Source organism: Salmo salar, chromosome 26 (assembly GCF_965601325.2).
Source record: "Salmo salar chromosome 26, fSalSal1, whole genome shotgun sequence".
NCBI classification, from domain to species: Eukaryota; Metazoa; Chordata; class Actinopteri; order Salmoniformes; family Salmonidae; genus Salmo; species Salmo salar.
In genome coordinates this window covers 25436182-25455367 of record NC_138316.1, presented here as the reverse complement: position 1 = coordinate 25455367, position 19186 = coordinate 25436182, and the positions used below count along the sequence as shown (strand labels likewise).

General features: G+C 42.2%; 2 protein-coding genes across 2 annotated transcripts; both read right to left on the bottom strand.

Moving 5' to 3' along the window:
• Nucleotides 1–7429: 7429 nt before the first annotated feature.
• LOC145864319 (mitochondrial glutamate carrier 1-like) lies at nucleotides 7430–10657 on the bottom strand. Its single transcript, XM_082969941.1, has 8 exons — nucleotides 10485–10657; nucleotides 10154–10279; nucleotides 9970–10025; nucleotides 9756–9846; nucleotides 9033–9090; nucleotides 8729–8789; nucleotides 8307–8404; nucleotides 7430–7438 (listed from the first exon to the last, which is right to left on the bottom strand). The coding sequence occupies exons 1-8, from the start codon at nucleotides 10502–10504 to the stop codon at nucleotides 7430–7432; spliced, it is 519 nt and encodes a 172-aa protein (XP_082826067.1). The 5' UTR covers nucleotides 10505–10657.
• A 988-nt stretch (nucleotides 10658–11645) lies between these two features.
• On the bottom strand, nucleotides 11646–12937 carry LOC145864238 (serum amyloid A-5 protein-like). The gene is made up of 4 exons (XM_082969552.1): nucleotides 12787–12937; nucleotides 12563–12668; nucleotides 12199–12337; nucleotides 11646–11992 (listed from the first exon to the last, which is right to left on the bottom strand). The coding sequence occupies exons 2-4, from the start codon at nucleotides 12648–12650 to the stop codon at nucleotides 11854–11856; spliced, it is 366 nt and encodes a 121-aa protein (XP_082825678.1). The 5' UTR covers nucleotides 12651–12668; nucleotides 12787–12937; the 3' UTR covers nucleotides 11646–11853.
• Between the last annotated feature and the right edge of the window lie 6249 nt (nucleotides 12938–19186).

Sequence of the window (19186 nt, the reverse complement as noted above, 5' to 3'; positions counted from 1 at the left end):
GCTTGTTGTTATGGATGTATCCAAATAAATGTCACTAGAAAACAGCTTAAACAAACGCAAATGACGCCAGTTTGCTTTTCTTCTGTCTGCACTGTTTGATGTGACTAAGTTAGCCGTAGTTGGCTAGCTAGAAAGCAATGGATAAGAATGTTGCCAGTCCGTACTAAAAGTTCAATTTCCATACTAACGACTAGGTCCGTCCGTAGATACAGAAAAAAAGACTTAACGACGGAGTCGTGTCACTGGCAACCGAACCGATAGAATGAACGACCAGCCGGCTTGGGGAGCGTTCTTAGATTTGTGTTGAGATATATCTCGTGAAGGATGAAATAGTAAGAATAATTTCATCTAAATGACATTTATTTTTATTAAAATATGTTGGTAACCCGTTGAATAAAATTGATAATGCCCTCAAAGCTGGTGTTTAGAGGATATATTGGCACGGTTTGCCGGCCCTCGACTTCATCTTGGGCCTATCAACACCCGTTTCGAGGGCATTATCACTTAAATGAATACCTGCTCTTTCCGTGACTGGTAAAACTGACCAGGTAAAATATATGATCCCTCATTTGATGTCAGTTGTTAAATCCACTTCAATCAATGTAGATGAATACGAGGAAACCAGTTAAACAAGTATTTTTAAGCCTTGAGACAATTGAAAGAAGACAAAAGATTTAAGTGCCATTGAACAGGGTATGGCAGAAGGTGCCAGCCACACCGTTTTGTGTCAAGAACTACAACGCTGCTGGGGGGAGGACGGCTCACAGTAATGGCTGGAATGCAGTCAATGCGAACAACATACACTGCCCAAAAAAATAAAGGGAACACTAAAATAACACATCCTAGATCTGAATGAATGAAATAATCTTGATAAATACTTTTTTCTTTACATAGTTGAATGTGCTGACAACAAAATCACACAAAAATAATCAATGGAAATCCAATTCATCAACCCATGGAGGTCTGGATTTGGAGTCACACTCAAAATTAAAGTGGAAAACCACACTACAGGCTGATCCAACTTTGATGTAATGTCCTTAAAACAAGTCAAAATGAGGCTCAGTAGTGTGTGTGGCCTCCACGTGCCTGTATGACCTCCCTACAACGCCTGGGCATGCTCCTGATGAGGTGGCAGATGGTCTCCTGAGGGATCTCCTCCCAGACCTGGACTAAAGCATCCGCCAACTCCTGGACAGTCTGTGGTGCAACGTGGCGTTGGTGGATGGAGCGAGACATGATGTCCCACATGTGCTCAATTGGATTCAGGTCTGGGGAACGGGCGGGCCAGTCCATAGCATCAATGCCTTCCTCTTGCAGGAACTGCTGACACACTCCAGCCACATGAGGTCTAGCATTGTCTTGCATTAGGAGGAATCCCAGGGCCAACCGCACCAGCATATGGTCTCACAAGGGGTCTGAGGATCTCATCTCGGTACCTAATGGCAGTCAGGCTACCTCTGGCGAGCACATGGAGGGCTGTGCGGCCCCCCAAAGAAATGCCACCCCACACCATGACTGACCCACCGCCAAACCGGTCATGCTGGAGGATGTTGCAGGCAGCAGAACGTTCTCCACGGCGTCTCCAGACTCTGTCACGTCTGTCACATGTGCTCAGTGTGAACCTGCTTTCATCTGTGAAGAGCACAGGGCGCCAGTGGCGAATTTGCCACTCTTGGTGTTCTCTGGCAAATGCCAAACGTCCTGCACGGTGTTGGGCTGTAAGTGTAACCGATGTGAAATGGCTCGTTAGTTAGCGGTGGTGCGCGCTAATAGCATTTCAATCAGTGACGTCACTCGCTCTGAGACTTGAAGTAGGGTTTCCCCTTGCGTTGCAAGGGCCGTGGCTTTTGTGGCGCGATGGGTAACGATGCTTCGTGGGTGTCAGTTGTTGATGTGTGCAAGGGTCCCTGGTTCGAGCCCAGGTTGGGGCGAAGAGAGGGACGGAACCTACACTGTTACATTGATGCTGTTGACCCGGATCATTGGTTGCTGCGGAAAAGGAGGAGGTCAAAGGGGGGGTGAGTGTAACCGATGTGAAATGGCTCGTTAGTTAGCGGTGGTGCACGCTAATAGCATTTCAATCAGTGACGTCACTCGCTCTGAGACTTGAAGTAGGGTTTCCCCTTGCGTTGCAAGGGCCGCGGCTTTTGTGGCGCGATGGGTAACGATGCTTCGTGGGGTGTCAGTTGTTGATGTGTGCAAGGGTCCCTGGTTCGAGCCCGGGTTGGGGCGAAGAGAGGGACGGAACCTACACTGTTACATAAGCACAACCCCCACCTGTGGACGTCGGGCCCTCATACCATCCTCATGGAGTCTGTTTCTGACCGTTTGAGCAGACACATGCACATTTGTGGCCTGCTGGAGGTCATTTTGCAGGGCTCTGGCAGTGCTCCTCCTGCTCCTCCTTGCACAAAGGCGGAGGTAGCGGTCCCGCTGCTGGGTTGTTGCCCTCCTATGGCCTCCTCCACGTCTCCTGATGTACTGGCCTGTCTCCTGGTAGCGCCTCCATGCTCTGGACACTACGCTGACAGACACAGCAAACCTTCTTGCCACAGCTCGCATTGATGTGCCATCCTGGATGAGCTGCACTACCTGAGCCACTTGTGTGGGTTGTAGACTCCGTCTCATGCTACCACTAGAGTGAAAGCACCGCCAGCATTCAAAAGTGACCAAAACATCAGCCAGGAAGCATAGGAACTGAGAAGTGGACTGTGGTCACCACCTGCAAAACCACTCCTTTATTGGGGGTGTCTTGCTAATTGCCTATAATTTCCACCTGTTGTCTATTCCATTTGCACAACAGCATGTGAAATTTATTGTCAATCAGTGTTGCTTCCTAAGTGGACAGTTTGATTTCACAGAAGTGTGATTGACTTGGAGTTACATTGTGTTGTTTAAGTGTTCCCTTTATTTTTTTGAGCAGTGTATTTGGTACCATTCCATTTACTCCATTCCAGCCATTATTATGAGCCGTCCGCCCCTCATCAGTCTCCACTGGTGTACATAAACTAGATATCATTAGAATTCCTGTCTACTGATATGTCTGTGACATCAATATAAAAAATACATATTTACAAAATTATCAATAAAGTAATATATCTATATCTCAAATCTGCAGGATACAAACATTCCATTCCAGCTAAATAATGGATATATAGCGTTTTGCCACAAAACCTTTTTAATGTACATCTCAAATCTTAATCTATAGCGAGGTTTCCATCCAATTTGCACCAGATTTTCATGTGAATATTCTCAAATCTGCATGAATAAAATCTGAGAATTTTCCCACCAGATACGTGTTTCCATCAGATAAACTTTTTGCAGATAAAATTCTGTGTATGATGACGTAGTGCACATAAAAAACTTTCTCGGTTAAATGCCATTGGTTTCCATTACATTTTCAACTGATGGTTTTGTTACAAAAAATATTGAGTTAATATAGCGAATGTGCCCACTCTGGTATTGGCACATGCACTCTAGCCAACAGCTCGTAGATACAGTGCGGGTATAGCCTACATCAGGGATGGGCAACTTATTAAATGATTGTGGGGGCCACAACAAATCAGAATGAGTTTATGGACATGAGCACGAGATTATTTTTAATTGTGAAATGGCAGCCAAGCACTGGTTGTTCATTTTGTCACTAGAATAAAACCCTCAATATTTTTGGGAAAGGAGCATCAAGCTCATCACTTTGCAATTTCACCATGCTGTGAAGTTCATCATAGTTTATTTCATCTGTAGCCTAATAAACTGTATGCTTTCCAAAGTCGGAGAGGGACGACCACTCATTTCATCTTGTGACTGCAAGATTACTTTATTAAATCAATATTTGCAATTAAAAGCCTTTCCGCCACCATTTCTCACATAATTCATTTTACAGACAAAAAGATCCCACCTTGTCCAGTACGAAAAGAAAAAAAATGTATGAAATGTATGCATTCACTACTGTAAGTTGCTCTGGATAAGAGCGTCTGCTAAATGACTAAAATGTAAATGTAAAAAATGTATTTAGTTCATTCAATATTTGGAAAGTTTACGACAAATCTGGTGTTCCCATCAGGACGGTCGTGACATTTTTTATCCGACATGTACTGAATTTTCTAGTCTAAAATGCCTTCTCCGTTTATTTCATAGTACCAGTAGATGTTTTAATGTTCTACCATCAGATAATATGGATATAATCGATCAGAAAGGGCCTGTTAAAACCAGGAGGGAAGAGTTAGAGTGAGAAGGAGAGGTTACCTGATGCATTCTGTCACTCCGCTGTAGGTGTCCTCCTGACTTCCCTGTGTCATGGTCTGAATTCTGGTCTTAATCACTGTAATACACATACTGTATCAATTGGCTTACGGCAGGCATAATCAAATCACATTTTATTTGTCACATGCGCCGAATACAACAGGTAGACCTTACCGTGAAATGCTTACTTACAAGCTAGGGGGCAGTATTGACACGGCCGGATAAAAAACGTACCCGATTTAATCTGGTTACTACTCCTGCCCAGTAACTAGAATATGCATATAATTATTGGCTTTGGATAGAAAACACCCTAAAGTTTCTAAAACTGTTTGAATGGTGTCTGTGAGTATAACAGAACTCATATGGCAGGCAAAAACCTGAGAAGATTCTGAACAGGAAGTGGCCTGTCTGACAAGTTGTTGTTCATCTTGGCTCTTTTTATTGAAGACTGAGGATCTTTGCTGTAACGTGACACTTCCTACGGCTCCCATAGGCTCTCAGAGCCCGGGAAAAAGCTGAATGATATCGAGGCAGCCCCAGGCTGAAACACATTATCGCATTTGGATAGTGGCTGGTCAGAGTACTCTGAGACTCAGGCTCGTGCACGAGGGCACAAGATGTTTTTATTTTCTCTCTCTTTGTACGTATACACGCTTTCCCGGTCTGAATATTATCGCTTTTTTACGAGAAAAATGGCATAAAAATTGATTTTAAACAGCGGTTGACATGCTTCGAAGTACGGTAATGGAATATTTAGAATTTTTTTGTCACGAAATGCGCCATGCTCGTCACCCTTATTTACCCTTTCGGATAGTGTCTTGAACGCACGAACAAAACGCCGCTATTTTGATATAACAATGGATTATTTGGGACCAAACCAACATTTGTTATTGAAGTAGAAGTCCTGGGAGTGCATTCTGATGAAGAACACCAAAGGTAATAACATTTTTCTTATAGTAAATCTGACTTTGGTGAGTGCTAAACTTGCTGGGTGTCTAAATAGCTAGTCCTGTGATGCCGGGCTATCTACTGAGAATATTGCAAAATGTGCTTTCACCGAAAAGCTATTTTAAAATCGGACATATCGAGTGCATAGAGGAGTTCTGTATCTATAATTCTTAAAATAATTGTTATGTTTTTTGTGAACGTTTATCGTGAGTAATTTAGTAAATTCACCGGCAGTGTTCGGTGGGAATGCTAGTCACATGCTAGTCACATGCTAATGTAAAAAGCTGGTTTTTGATATAAATATGAACTTGATTGAACAATACATGCATGTATTGTATAACATAATGTCCTAGGGTTGTCATCTGATGAAGATCATCAAAGGTTAGTGCTGCATTTAGCTGTGGTTTGGGTTTATGTGACATTATATGCTAGCTTGAAAAATGGGTGTCTGATTATTTCTGGCTGGGTACTCTGCTGACATAATGTAATGTTTTGCTTTCGTTGTAAAGCCTTTTTGAAATCGGACAGTGTGGTTAGATTAACGATTGTCTTGTCTTTAAAATGGTGTAAAATAGTCATATGTTTGAAAAATTGAAGTTTTTGCATTTTTGAGGTATTTGAATATCGCGCCACGGGATTACACTGGCTGTTGAGTAGGTGGGACGCAAGCGTCCCACCTAGCCCATAGAGGTTAACCAACAATGTAGTTTTAAGAAAAATAAGGGCCTTTCTATGCCACTGACTGGTATATAGGTCCTGGATGGCAGGAAGCTTGGTCCCAGTGATGTACTGGGCCGTACATACTACCCTCTGTAGCCCCTTGCGATCGGAGGCCGAGCAGTTGCCATACCAGGCGGTGATGCAACCATTCAGGATGCTCTCGATGGTGCAGCTGTAGATTTTTTGAGGATCTGAGGACCCATGCCAAATCTTTGGGGGAATAGGCATTGTCCTGCCCTCCTCACGACTGTCCTGGTGTGTTTGGACCATGATAGTGTGTTGGTGATGTGGACACCATGGAACTTGAAGTTCACAACCTGCTCCAGTACAGCCCCATTGATGAGAATGGGGACGTGCTCGGCCCTCCTTTTCCTGTAGTCCACGATCATCTCCTTTGTCTTGATCACATTGAGGGAGAGGTTGTTGTCCTGGCACCACACTACCAGGTCTCTGACCTCATTCCTATAGGCTGTCTCATTGTTGTCGGTGATCAGGCCTACCACCGCTGTGTCGTCTGCAAACTTAATGATGGCGTTGGAGTCGTGCTTGGCCACGCAGTCATGGGTGAGCAGGGAGTACAGGAGGGGACTAAGCACGCACCCCTGAGGGGCCCCCGTGTTAAGGATCAACATGGAAGATGTGTTGTTGCCTACCCTTACCACCTGGGGGCGGCTGGTGAGGAAGTCTAGGATCCAGTTGCAGAGGGAGGTGTTTAGTCCCAGGGTCGTTAGCTTAGTGATGAGCTTTGAGGGCATTATGGCTTTGAACACTGAGCTGTAGTCAATGAACAGCATTCTCACGTAATTGTTCATTTTGAACAGGATGGAAAGGACAGTGTTGAGTGTAGTAGAGATTGCATCATCTGTGGATATGTTGGGGCAGTATGCAAATTGTAGTGGGTCTAGGGTTTCTGGGCTGATGGTGCCTTTCAAAGCACTTCATGGCTACAGACGTGAGTGCTATGGGTCAGTAGTCATTTAGGCAGGTTACCTTAGTGTTCTTGGGCACAGGCACTATGGTGGTCTGCTTGAAACATGTAGGTATTACAGACTCGGCCAGGGACAGGTTGAAAATGTCAGTGAAGACACTTGCCAGTAGGTCAGCGCATGCACGCAGTACACGTCCTGGTAATTCCTCTGGCCCTGCGGCCTTGTGAATGTTGACCTGTTTAAAGATTTTACTCATGGGCCTCCCGAGTGGCGCAGTGGTCTAAGGCACTGCATCACAGTGCTACATTCGTCACTACAGACCCAGGTTCAATCCTGGGCTGTATCAGAACTGGCCGTGATCAGGAGTCCCATAGGGCGGCGCACAATTGGTGCTGTTTCCTTCAACACATTGGTGCGGATGACTTCCGGGTTAAGCAAGCGGGTGTTAAGAAGCATGGTTTGGTGGGTCATGTTTCGGAGGATGCATGACTCGACCTTCGCCTTCCTATCCCGTTGGGGAGTTGCAGCGATGAGACAAGATTAAAATTGGGGAGAAAAAGATTGTTCAAATTTTTTTCTAAAGGTCTTACTCACATCGACTGAGGCGAGCGTGATCACACAGTCGTCTGGAACAGCTTAGCTCAGTGCGGATGTTGCCTGCAATCCATGGCTTCTGGTTGGGGTATGTACGTACAGTCACTGTGGGACAACGTCATTGATGCACTTATTGTTGAAGCAGGTGACTGATGTGGTATACTCCTCAATGAAATCGGAACATATTCTAGTCTTTGCTAGCAAAATAGTCCTGTAGCTTAGCATCTGTGTCATCTGACTACCTCCATATTGAGTGAGTCACTGGTACTTCATGCTTTAGTTTTTGTTTATAAGCAGGAATCAGGAGGATATAATTATGGTCAGATTTGCCAAATGGAGGGCGAGGGAGAGCTTTGTACGCATCTTTGTGTTTGGAGTAAAGGTAGTCTAGAATTTCTTTCCTCTCTTCTTGCACATGTAACAGGTAAAACAGATTTTAGTTTTTCTGCATTAAAGTCCTCGGCCACTAGGGGCACCGCCTCTGGATGAGCATTTTGTTGTTTGCTTATGGCCTTATAGAGCTCGTTGAGTGCGGTCTTAGTGCCAGCATCGGTTTGTGGTGGTAAATAGACAGCTACGAAAAGTATAGATGAACACTCTTGGTAATTAGTGTAGTGTACAGCTTATCATGAGATACTCTACCTCAGGCAAGCAAAACCTCGAGACTTCCTTAATATTTGATTTTGCGCACCAGCTGTTATTGACAAATAGACACAGACCTCCACCCCTTGTCTTACCAGAGGCAGCTGTTCTGTCTTGCCGATGCATGGAAAAACCTTACAACTGTATATACACTCATACATGTCTACACACACACACAACTGTCCTTACCATCCACAGGTAAGCTGCATTGCTGTACGGAGATGTCCTTACCGTCTCCCGGGTGAGGTGCATTGCTGTATGGGACCTCAACTCCACTGGGCCCCCAGGGACCCCAACTGCAGCCTTGAACATCAGCTTCCTCTGATCCTCTACATGTGTCATAACACACACAACATCATCAGTATCATAAGTGTGACATCATTAACCAGGGACAGAGAAGCAGGAATGCCTCAGGAGAAGTTGACAAACAAATTTAAATGTGGGGAGACACAGGAACACAAGGAAGAGTCACAAATGTGGTCAAGCAATAAAATAACTATTGTACACAATAACAATGCTGTTGTTACTGGTTCTAACTGATCAGATCTCTGTGATCTGTTTGTGTTTGTTTGGCTGACAAGACATTGGTTAGTCATGAAACATTGACTGGGGAACATACATCCTCCTCTCTCCTTCTTCTACCCATTTCTCACCTATCCGCCCTGCATCCTGTAACTGGATCTTTAGCATCTCCATGGGAGTGGTGATGATGACCTGCACCAAGAGATGGAGAGATGGAGAAACAAAGAGATGGAGAGACAAAGAGATGGAGAGACAGAGAGACAGAGAGATGGAGAGACAGAGAGATGGAGAGACAAAGAGATGGAGAGACAGTGTGACTGTGTTTCAGAAGAGTTCAAATACCCAGGCAGACACACAACTATTGTGCATAATTACTGTTGAGCCACAAGATGGTAGTAGAAAGCTGTCTGAGGCTGATACCCCAACTGATCTTACCTGACATGTACCAGCACCACAACCTGCCAGCATCTCCCTCAGCAGGGTGAGCTTCTGACTGAGAGAGAGAACAAATGTCATCATTATTTTGGTTCAATGACTTTGCTAATTTCTCTGGATGGTCTGGTGCTATCTCAAGTGATTTCCATACATTAAACAAAATGCATGCAACATAAAACTCTCTGTATCTATACACATAGGACATAACAATAAACATGCATAAAACAATAAACATACCATTAGTGATACACATAAAGAAACATACATGCACACACTGACGCACTCACACAGTCTTAGAAACATGTTAATAATTCACCAGTTCACTAGCGCAGGTCACTCAATAATTTATCAGCCATGTTGTTGGTCCCCATGGAAGTGTTGAGGGACGCTAAAGATATCCCAGGTATGTCATGCGGATAATGCTGCAGGAGCTTATTGCTCCTATCATCCATGCTGTATGTTTACAAAATATTTATACCTCTAATGTATTACCACTAGATCCCAGCACATAGTGAAGATATTATTAGAATCCTATTTGTGATATGTATATCAAATCCAAACAAGAAGTCAGTTAAAGCTGATGTAGTATACACTACATCTTTCAAGTACATCTATTCAAAGAGATCAGAGTGGGCAAGAGGTTGGTGTACCAGTCAGTTACGACTGGTGTATGATTGTATTTGACAGGCAGGTATTTGAAAGAGGCCTCTGAGCACTACTCACCCATCCTTGGACAGGTGCTGTCTAAAGAATTCATTGGCAGCTAGTTCGATGGCCTTCTCTGGAGTGACCAGAGTCAGGTTTACAGCAGCACCTAATGGTCAAAGAAATAGAGAGACACAGAGTCATAAACAAAGAACATGCTCAAACCTGTGTGCACACACACACACACACACATGAACACACGCAAACACAAACACACACAATTTTGTCCTACCTCTGTATATGCCAAAGTATCCCTCTGACCGGATGGTCTTGATAAGGCAATCTGACCTGTGTAGTGAACACAAAGGATTACTTTGCAAAGACCTCAGAGAATCAACCAGAGGTATGCAGATACTACAAGCAAACTGCACGTTTTAGAATTTCTAAATGAGACTGGTTAAAAGTGTGTGTTGAACAGCATTGTGGAGAGACGGGGACCATTTTGCTGGTTCTGGAGACGGGTCTTGGCTAGGTCAATAGGAAATACACATGTCACACCTATCAGTCCAGCAATTCCCCCATTGATCAATTTGGCAGGTAAACTGAGAGAAAGAGAAAGAGAGAAGGGTGAGAAGGGATCGAAAAGGTGACAATGACCAATCAATAACAAAAGTTAAAAACAAGAATGAGAGAGCGGGAAAATGGTGGCGGAATTAGTTCAAGACTCAAACTAGAACATCAATTAAAAAATGTGATAAAATCCTCTCAGATTCTTCTGTTTCCATCAATATCCTTATCCGCACTTACCTGATCTGCTTGTCAGCCATCTATCTGAGACACAGTTACTCTGGCAGTTTCTCTGTCAGTGTATCTGTAAACGTGATCTGCACCTCCGTGTTTAAGGAAAACAATGGATTAGTGGAAGATAGATGGAGAATACCTCGGACAACCAGCCAATGTTCAACCATCAGTTTTAGTCAGTCAGTCAAGTTATTGGCCAGCTGTGGAGGAGAACTGGAAAAGAACAGAGTACAAATCCATATCAGAACAGTAGTCTGACACTCAGTTAAAGCTTTGAGACACACCTGTGCATGGAAAGTACTTGGCTTATCCCTGGGCATAGTAGCATTTACCTCAATGTTGTGTTGGCTGGTTACCTGAAATGAAGAGTGTTCATTCATTGAGCCCTGCTTTCAGAAGAATATGATTGTACAGCCACCCTCCTTCTGGACCAATCACATCAAACCTTCCCCTCCACCCCTCCCTCAACCCTAATTCTAACCCCAACTCTTCTATTTCCTCTGCTCCTACTCCTCCCAAATCTCTCCTGATTTGTGTGTGTGTGCATTGTATTTGAATGGAGCAAGAGAAAGCAGAGAAAGAGAGAGGGAGATGGGACATCCAATACTGTGAATAGAGATATGGGTGTATATCTGTCAGCTCACAGCACTCCTCTCTTTGCAGGCATGTAACAATATATATTTGACCGAATATTTCGCTTTGTTGTCTTTATAAAAGGATCTACTGTGCTGTGATGTGCTGTCTGTCTGTGTGTGTGTGGTGGATCAGTGGTCGATTAAACCAGCATCTATTGGTTGTAAGTGAGAAGGGGAGGACACGGTGTGTGTTGTGTTGGAGAGAGGGAGGGAGCTTAGGGATGGGCAGAGGCAAAGAATTGTTGTTGCACTCTCAAAGTTCACATCACCTCGTCATCTGCATTAATCTTAGCCTCTTGTCTCCTATGTTTTTTTCAGCTTCTTCTATGTCTATCCTATGAAAAACATGTACTATGTACAGCTACCCCACTGTCCAAAAGTCCCTCTTTCTAGTTGTAAAGGGCTGACCGGTTGCCAGTTGAAAGCTGGGAAAATGTCAACACCAGATCATTTGAGTGTACATTTCAGGATTTCAAAATGTCTTTCCAACCTTCCCAGTCGTATCATACTGAATACAGAAAGACATTCGGTCTCTGGTTGTGTAATCACTTTATTTTTGCAACACTTTTGAAATACATTGTATACTAAGTTTCAGTACCATGTACCTGTCTATTAGCAGAGCATTTGGGCAAAATAATTTTTGAGAATATGACATTTTTACCAAAAGCAGTAATTAAGTGCAATATATTTGTTTGGAATGTGGTCCTTCAGTTTGGCTAGTAACCTCCTTTTTTTTAGGTTCAGTAGTTCCTTGGGAGTCCATTTGGTCTGTAGCGGTTGGGGTCCCCTCCATTACGTCCCCAGCGGTTAGCCTCCTGGTCAGCTGCTGAGTCCTCATGTCCTCGACCACTGGAACCCTGAACCATCTCCCGGCCATTACTGAGAGAGGAGAAATATTACATAAGTAATTCGCCAACCACAGTAAACCATTAATGGTAAAATTGTCTTTCTGACCAGACATTATTTTTTTTTACAAAAAGTGGCATAAAGAACTAATTAGAGAAAGGACAAAGTTTTTATGAGATAATTTGATGACCAACTGAACCACATTATAAGCATCTCACAGATATTTGAGAATCACCCACCTGATGACTGCTGCTGCCCACCTGCCCCCTGGTCCTCTCCTGGCAGCATCATAGTTGCCCCGAGCGTGGAAGTACTTGTCTGAGTTTTTCCAGTTGGCGTCCTTCATGTCGCCATATGCACGCCACATGTCTTTAGCACCTGCAGGGTCAGGAGGACACAGATGTTGAGTTTGACACTTCCAAGGAACTTTACACATTTTCAAACCACTAGCCTCAAGAAATAACAATGACTTTAAAGGAGTCCTCAAATACAGTACATGTTGCTCTTGAATGATTTGTCGCTCTTGATAGATTTGTTGCTATTGGTTTATGTATCTATTTCTGTCAACAATAAAGAAACAATGATTAAAGTGTATAAACGGACCTCGAGCAGCTTCACCAGGGAAGCGGTACCACTGAGCTTGAGCTCCTACAACGAGGGTCAGAACAAGTCCAGCTAGAACCAGCTTCATACTTGCAGATGCAACAAACTGAAGGAAACATGAGGGTGAGAGAGAGCATAGGCTACTATATGAATTGCTGACATATTTACAGATAATTTATTCAACTTAAACTGTGACTGCCTCATATAACAGATTCATCTCTTACCTTCCAACTCCTTAGTTAGTTAGTCAGTCAGGCAGTTTGAACTCCCTTGTGTTTTGTGTTGGTTTGTGGTCTGCAGCTTGTCCTTATATTCCACTCAGACCAGGGAGGAGTTCTGTTTTCCAAAAGCTGGAATTCCCTAACTTCGTCCTCCCAAGCTATTACGATCAGAAGTGTCTGTCTGTACACAATATGAGGAATTTCCAGGTCATTATAAGATTAGAGGACCTGCTCTGAAGCCTTTGGCAATAAGGAGGATACTCCTCAATTGTGTAACTAGGCCTATTGCTTAAAAAAATCAAGGCATCAAAATGTGATGTGTCTGCATTAATAAGACTAATGGGGGCAATGCAGTTTGTTTATCTGCTTTTAATGTCGTAATTGTCATGATGGATGAGGTTCCAAAAGTTTGCCTCTCATCTAATATGAGAGAATGATTCCTTATGATATGATTCATTATCGACTACTATAGTAGGGTAGAATACAGGTATTTAATAGACATAGACATGAAAGGCAATTTGCATGTCCACATCTTACAGATTGCACCTTTATCTTACGGGTTACACAATTACTGCTCCCCCTCACACCTATGCTGCTGTTCATTGATTATTGATTGCCATTACCATTAGTATCTATCTTTTTATCCTACTACAGGTCACTATTACTCTTGTTTACAAATCAAATAAAAAGGTATTGGTTGCATACACATATTTAGCAGATGTTATTGCAGGTGTAGCGAAATGCTTGTGTTATTACCTCCAGCAGTGCAGTAATATCTAACAATTTACAACAATACACACAGATCTAAAAGTAAAAGAATGGAATTAAGAAATCTATAATAATTACAACAAGCAATGTCGGATATATATATATATATATATATATATATATATATATATATATATATATATATATATATATATATATATATATATATATACACTTCAGTCTCCGACATTGCTTGTTGTAATTATTATATATTATATATGTGTGTGATGGGATGCATAGACAGACATTATGGACGGTATGTGGATAGAATATTTAGTATATCTGTAGAATACGTAGGATAGAATGGTATATATACAGCAATAGTAGAATGAGATGGCCTTAAATAGAATGCAGTATATACTGTACATATGAAATTAGTAAAACAGTATGTTAACATTACTAAAGTGACCAGTGTTCCATTATTAAAGTAATCAGTGATTCCATGTCTATGTGCATTGGTTAGCAGCCTCTAAGGTGTAGGGTTGAGTAACCGAGTGGTAGCCGGCAAGTGACAATGACTAAGTTCAGGGAAGGGTACTGCGTGGAGGCCGGCAAGTGATGGCTATTTAAGTCTGATGGTCTTGAGATAGAAGCTGTTTTTCAGTCTCTCGGTCCCAGCTTTGATGCACCTGTACTGACCTTGCCTTCTGGATGATAGCAAGGTGAACAGGCTGAGGCTTGGGTGGTTGATGTCCTTGATTATCTTTTTGGTCTTCTTTTGACATCGGGTGCTCTAGAGGGCAGGCATTGTGCCCCCGGTGATGCATTGGGCAGACCGCAGCACCCTCTGGAGAGCCCTGCGGTTGCGGGTGGTGCAGTTGCCGTACCAGGCAGTGATACATCCCGACAGGATGCTCTCAATGGTGCATCTGTAAAAGTTTGTGTGGGTCTTAGGGGCCAAGCCGGGGAACTTGAAGCTTTTCACCTTCTCCACTGCACCACCGTCAATGTGGATTAGGGCGTGCTCCCTCTGCTATCGACATGTACAGTACCTTCAGAAAGTATTCACATCCATTGATTTTTCCACATTTTGTTGTGTTACAGCCTGAAATGAAAATGTTTTAATTGAGATGTTATGTCACTGGCCTAGACACATTACCCCATAATGTCAAAGTGGAATTTTGGTTTTAGAAACTTTTACAAATTAATAAAAATGAAAATCAGAAATGTCTTGAGTGAATAAGTATTCAATCCCTTTGTTATGGCAAGCCTACATGTGTTCAGGAGTAAAAATGTGCTTAACAAGTCACATAAGTTCCATGGACTCACTATGTGTGCAATAGTAGTGTTTAACATGATTTTTGACTACTTAATCTCTGTACCATACACATACAATTATCTGTAAGGTCTCTTAGTCAAGCAGTGAATTTCAAACAAAGATTCAATAACAAAGACCATGGAGGTTTTCCAATGCCTCACAAAGAAGGCATTAGAAAACCTAGTTAGCGTTTAGTCCTCAATTGCAAATCATTGTATTTTGGTGTAAAACACTGTCTCAGGGACTGCTTCAGAATCTCCCATAGGTGTTCAATTGGGTTGAGATCTGGTCACTGAAATAGCCATGGCATATGGTTTACATAATTTTCATGTTCAGCCAACCAGATCAGTGACCACTCCTTCCCTGTGGACGGGGGCATTGTCATCCTACAGGGCATAGCCATGATAGCCAAAGTAATGGCCTGCCCAGCATTTTTATTCATGACCCTAAGCATGATGGGACGTTAATTGCTTAATTAACTCAGGAACCCCACCTGTGTGGCAGCACCTGCTTTGAAAATACTTTGTATCCCTCCTTTACTCAAGTGTTTCCTTTATATTGGCAAATACCTGTACTTAAAACACACTTAAAATAGTACCTTCGTGTAGTGTTACCAAATATTAGAATTTTGAAAGGTAACAAAAAAAGGAAAAAATAAGTTTTTAACTAGTTTTAAACTTTTATGGCCAGTGCTATCATGATGACGTCATGTTGGTAGCATAATGACATATCAGTATGGAGAAAGCACAGCAAGGTTATGTGTTTTTATATTTGTTTTTATTTCTGTTCGTTTTTACATTAGTACTAGTTTCTATTTAGTTTAAGTTGTATGAAAATATACATATTTCATTTTTATATTATTTTGTTTCAGTTTTAGTGTTAAGAAGATAAAGCATTTGTGGGAGGCTAGAAGAAATATGGGTTGTAGAGTTTTTGTGTGTTTTTTGGGATGTCACAACTGGGGGGCAGTAATATATATATAAGGTGATGGGTCAGGTCATAGGTTAGGTTAGCCCTTCTCATGACTCCAATTTTACATTGGTGTCACATATACTCCCTCTCTGGCCTCTAGGTCATCAGGCTGCTGAGTATCCCACACACCTGTCACCATCGTCTCGCGCACCTGCGCCTCATGACACTCACCTGGACTCCATCACCTCCTTGATTATCTTCCCTATATCTGTCACTTCCCTTGGTTCTTTCTTCAGGTTTTATTGACTCTGTTTTCATGTCTGTGTGGTCATTGTTCCTTTTATTTATTAAAACACTCATGCCTTGAACTTGGTTAATGACTCTCAGCACACTCGTTACAATTGGAGTCATTCAATGTTCCTTTTCATTAGCTGAAGTTATTTGGTCAAGTGTGAAAACCTCTATCTAGAAATAATTGATCGGTGATTGCAATATGGTTTTGGAAACCTTGAACACTGAACTTATCCATAAATAACTTTACAAATATAAAAGATACACTGTTTTACCACAGATTTCCACTGAGGTGTTCTGTGTAACAACTTCAAGCCAACGTTTTTTGTTGTTCCCTCCTGAGTTTCCATTAGTTCAGGAAGTGCAATGCAAAACACCTCAGTGGGAATCTGTGTATTTGTAAAATAATTTTGGGGTGATATGAAAATAGAATTTCTGAGGTTTCCGAAACTGTATTGCACACGGTGATGATTAACAGTTACACAAAACATTGACCCCGCTGTTATTGTTCAAATGAGAACCCATGGCTGGATGGCCGTGGGTTCTCAAGAGCTAAGGTTAGGTTAGGTTTAAATTATGAAGTCAATCTCAATCTGACTTGGAATTAAAAGGAATAGTGTCCAGACTGGTGTAAAAAATAATCTAGCCATTTTTTTCCCCCTGTTAGCTAGTGAAAGTGATACTTAAGCTACACATTTTTTTTTATCTCCTGGATGCATTTACCTGCCAGATTCAGCAGCTTGAAACCCTCCCAAAAGCTTGAAAACCACATGAGACATTTGCCCAAAGTTTAGAAAAAAATACTAAAACCAAACATAGTTCATATGGACATATTACCAGTAATGTTTTGTTGGCAGTGAAAGCCAGCTGAGATGCCAGTTCTCCGTTCCTGACTAATAGAAACAGTTCTGACTGGAAATGAAACTTCGGAATTTCCTCAGCATCATTACTATGGTCCTGTCCAAAACAAACCGTAGCCCCAAATAGACAGTTGACATGATGAAATATAGACAGAGATGGGTGTGTTTTTCCCCATCTAATCAGGTTATGGTTATTAAATGTATTTGTTTGAAATCTATCATTAGATGGTTTCATTTCAGAGAGACTATCATATGTTGTTGCAAAATGCCATATATCGACCTCACTCACAGAGAAAACAGTAGTACGGCAAGGTTTTACAGTCAAATGTGACAAATATATATATATAAGAACTGTACAAATGATACATTGGTGATTATAGATATCGAACCCTAGATAAGATGATGTCATACACTAAGGGTAGGGTTGGGGAGTAACGGATTACATCTAACCCGTTACATGTAAAGGATTACAAAAAAACTGTACCTGTAATTCATTTCGTTAGCAGCAAAAATATTGTAATCAGATTACAGATACTTTTGAAAAACTAGATTATTACTTCGAGGATTACCTTTAAATTCAGAAAGAATTTTTGGCGAAAAAAAATCTTTGACACTTCGCTGTTCTCAATGACATTCAAATCAACCGTGAAAAAAGGCGCAAATTTAAGGTGGTTCCACACGAGCGAGTCTGACCACAAGTCAGAGACCAGTATGACGACACACCAAATGTGTTTGATGCATCGTGGGAAAAGAGCAGGAATAGGCTTTTTAGGCTACAGTTTGAAGTGATTGTGTTAGCTGTGTTGTTGGCTAGCTCCTCTGAATACTCAGTGTCCTGACGAGAGAGCTATGTCAAGGGAAATTGCGCATCATTAGCTTGTTGTTATGGATGTATCCAAATAAATGTCACTAGAAAACAGCTTAAACAAACGCAAATGACGCCAGTTTGCTTTTATTCTGTCTGCACTGTTTGATGTGACTAAGTTAGCCGTAGTTGGCTAGCTAGAAAGCAATGGATAAGAATGTTGCCAGTCCGTACTAAAAGTTCAATTTCCATACTAACGACTAGGTCCGTCCGTAGATACAGAAAAAAAGACTTAACGACGGAGTCGTGTCACTGGCAACCGAACCGATAGAATGAACGACCAGCCGGCTTGGGGAGCGTTCTTAGATTTGTGTTGAGATATATCTCGTGAAGGATGAAATAGTAAGAATAATTTCATCAAAATGACATTTATTTTTATTAAAATATGTTGGTAACCCGTTGAATAAAATTGATAATGCCCTCAAAGCTGGTGTTTAGAGGATATATTGGCACGGTTTGCCGGCCCTCGACTTCATCTTGGGCCTATCAACACCCGTTTCGAGGGCATTATCACTTAAATGAATACCTGCTCTTTCCGTGACTGGTAAAACTGACCAGGTAAAATATATGATCCCTCATTTGATGTCAGTTGTTAAATCCACTTCAATCAATGTAGATGAATACGAGGAAACCAGTTAAACAAGTATTTTTAAGCCTTGAGACAATTGAAAGAAGACAAAAGATTTAAGTGCCATTGAACAGGGTATGGCAGAAGGTGCCAGCCACACCGTTTTGTGTCAAGAACTACAACGCTGCTGGGGGGAGGACGGCTCACAGTAATGGCTGGAATGCAGTCAATGCGAACAACATACACTGCTCAAAAAAATTAAGGGAACACTAAAATAACACATCCTAGATCTGAATGAATGAAATAATCTTGATAAATACTTTTTTCTTTACATAGTTGAATGTGCTGACAACAAAATCACACAAAAATAATCAATGGAAATCCAATTCATCAACCCATGGAGGTCTGGATTTGGAGTCACACTCAAAATTAAAGTGGAAAACCACACTACAGGCTGATCCAACTTTGATGTAATGTCCTTAAAACAAGTCAAAATGAGGCTCAGTAGTGTGTGTGGCCTCCACGTGCCTGTATGACCTCCCTACAACGCCTGGGCATGCTCCTGATGAGGTGGCAGATGGTCTCCTGAGGGATCTCCTCCCAGACCTGGACTAAAGCATCCGCCAACTCCTGGACAGTCTGTGGTGCAACGTGGCGTTGGTGGATGGAGCGAGACATGATGTCCCAGATGTGCTCAATTGGATTCAGGTCTGGGGAACGGGCGGGCCAGTCCATAGCATCAATGCCTTCCTCTTGCAGGAACTGCTGACACACTCCAGCCACATGAGGTCTAGCATTGTCTTGCATTAGGAAGAACCCAGGGCCAACCGCACCAGCATATGGTCTCACAAGGGGTCTGAGGATCTCATCTCGGTACCTAA